The following is a 2,939-nucleotide window of genomic DNA, read 5'->3' on the forward strand; positions in this document are numbered from 1 at the left end:
GTGTAGATAGTAAAGTCAGTGTGAATTCTCGATATCATTACGTGGACAGCGCACGTGGTTGTGTTGGGTCCACCACTGTTGAGATCAGACAACTCAGCAAGAGTCGTTAACAAGTGGCTCTAAGCTCATGAGCAATATACTAATCATACCACCAGAATAAGGGTTGAGAGCAGCTGAATATCGGAGTTTCACGACTCGTTTTACGTGAAGTGGCGTAAAACTCGGTGAAAAAAACGCGATATTTGCGGTGGTATGCAGTGGTCGTGAAATATATTTTTCACTAGTGTTATTCATATCGCGGCCGCCCGTGAAACTCCATTGTTGTTGACAGGTTCTAAAATTCGGCAATTTTGTGAATCACGGGTCGACGGATTTGACCACAAGAGGGTATACGCTGGAGTCACTACTGAAGTTGATGGAGTTCAAGTCTACCAACGTGCCGGGTGTGACGATGCTGCATTACGTGGCGTGCCGCCTTATGGAAGGGGAAAAGGGCGACCAGTCGGACCCAATGAAGTTAGTGGAAGAACTCAGTCTGGTGGGTTTGGGGTGGGAGCGATTACTTGGATTTGCTTCTTCCTCGTGAAGGTGGTAACGGCAACTGGAGAGAGCACTGAAGTGATCATATCTACCCTAACGTCAATGGATAGGGATATGCAGATGTTTCAGAGGGAGGCTGTTCAGCAGGCCTCGCAGTACTCGGAGGAGGCCCTTGGCAGGTGATGAGTTCATTCGGTCTGTGGGTGAAGACCAAGATGACATTTTTTATGTAGGTTGGAATCATTCACTCGAGAAGCGTCAGATGAAGTGAACGGGGTGAGAGAGGAGTGGACAGCGTGTGAGGAGGCTTTGAAGGAACTACGACGGTAAGGATGAACAACGGTGGTGAATTTGTAGGAATTGTGGTTGGCAGGTTTTTCGGCGAAGACCCAAGGCGGTGTAGTGTGGAGGATTTCTTTGGAACAGTGAAGGCGTTCTTGGACAGCTACAAACGAGCTTGTGGTGACATACGGAGGAACCCTAAGAAATTTCAGCAGCTTATATACCGTAAGTTGGCCAAATCGTACCCGTATGATGGTGTGGCTCAGCACCGCAGTCTAAGGGTCCTGGCGGATGAAGGAGGTTTGCATGGTGTAGATTAGCGAGTGACAAGTGGGAAAATGCAGGTAGACTCGCTCACTGTGTTGCGATCTAGTCTTTGCATATTCGGTCGGAGAGAATTAGTGATGATAACATCCAAATGAAAGTTGGTGGTCAATACTGATGATGCCAATTTGATGCAATGCTGGAAAATATGCACAAGAGCACGTGTCGGTGGCAATATGAAAATTCCGGGAAATTGCTGTTGGCTCCTGAACGCTTCTACTCTAATTCGTATAAATGAGGAGACTCCTGAGCTCAGCTGAGGACAGCGACCACATATAAAGGTGCATGGTGTAACGGTCGAACACGTGAGTTAATCAGTGGCGATGGGACTCTCATGGGTCAACTCAGTGACGCAAGTGAATCTACATGTACATTGTTCACTTTTGTTATATACCGTAATAAGAGTAGATCGTGAATACGATAGAATATTTAAACGCATTGTAGTCCACCATATCATAAGTCTTTTACACTGTATGTGTATTCCGTGGCTCAGGTCAATTCCATCACCTCTGTGGTGCCGAGCTGCCTATTGTTATTATATTCATCATTGTTCTATTGATACCATTCACTGCAGATGACCATTGTACATTGCCCTCTCCGTTCTACCTCAATCTTGCGTTACATCTATCAACGTAGCGCTGGTACAGTGAAACGTATTATGTGTCTGCCTGATTTCCGCCAAGTATTAGTTTGGTTTCAAATGCTAAGGAGTGTTGTGTAGAAAGTCGCATCACGGACCGCAGCACAAATACTATGTGTGGGAAATGGGCCTACCCCATGTTTTGGTGAAAATATGAAAATTCTGAGGAAATTTCACGTGGTTCTTTAGCTGAATTTGTATGGAAGTTCTGTAATTAGTGAGGGCACTTTTGGATTCACTTGAGGAGAACCAACACGTTTCCAAACACTGGGGACTGCATTTTATCTGTCATCGGTCTGGTAGTTCTCCTGGAGTATAGAGCTAGCATACTTGGAGTTCACGATTCGACTTTTGTGTAGAATGTCTACTACGAAAGTTGAAGTTTCGACAATTTTATAAACTTATCGGCAAACTGAGTTTGTGGAGTAGTTTTCTGGCACCTTATATTTTTATATGTATCACAAGAGATAACTGAGATTTGTTGTGGCGAATTATGTAGTTGATAGGGAGGAATCACGATGATTACGATACTGAAGACTACTGAGACGAGGTCTAACCGCGGTAGCTAGAGTATAGGCTTGAAATTGGCACAATTCGGGACAGGAGCTGTGATGCGGATACTACATGTGGAGGGCAAGAGCCTTACATAAGGCTCGTGTTCAGCGAACAAGGGTTGGTCTAACATAGGGAGATCTTCGAGGCTCATTGATGGTGGCACATGTGATTAGTGATGAGTACCGTCGCACTGAGCTGAGGTAGCTAATAAGCTTGGGGGCGTACAAGCGTAACTTCTGTATGCATATTGGTTTTTCATCTTGTCGTAGTTCACGGCCATCGCTTCATAGCATGGGATGGAGAGAAGATGCTCTGAATAACCTTACCGATGGTTGAGCCTTCCGTCCTTTGTATAGCGTTCATACTGTATGGTGAATCAGTTTGACGACTTTCCACAGTAAACATTCACAGTCTCTAGTCGGGTGGATTACTTACATCTGATTACTCAACAATGTGGGGAAATTTTTGGTGATAAAATCCACGTCGACTCCTGATGGGAGTTGTTCGCTATTGTCTGAGGGAATACTTCGTCGTAATGAGTTTTTCATGGGTATGGAAGCAATACCACCAGTTGAGAGGATAGTATCACCACAGACGG

At 45.1% G+C, this 2,939-nt stretch overlaps 1 protein-coding gene across 1 annotated transcript; it reads left to right on the forward strand.

The window, feature by feature from the left end:
* Positions 1–415: 415 nt before the first annotated feature.
* Pmar_PMAR007521 (conserved hypothetical protein) lies at positions 416–1,117 on the forward strand (the record flags this gene model as incomplete). Its single annotated transcript, XM_002774265.1, has 5 exons — positions 416–538; positions 589–719; positions 774–866; positions 914–1,047; positions 1,089–1,117. 5 exons carry the CDS (start codon positions 416–418, stop codon positions 1,115–1,117), a joined length of 510 nt encoding a protein of 169 aa, XP_002774311.1.
* Positions 1,118–2,939: the final 1,822 nt, after the last annotated feature.

Source organism: Perkinsus marinus (assembly GCF_000006405.1).
Source record: "Perkinsus marinus ATCC 50983 genomic scaffold scf_1104296958532, whole genome shotgun sequence".
In the NCBI taxonomy this organism is placed as follows: Eukaryota; Perkinsozoa; order Perkinsida; family Perkinsidae; genus Perkinsus; species Perkinsus marinus.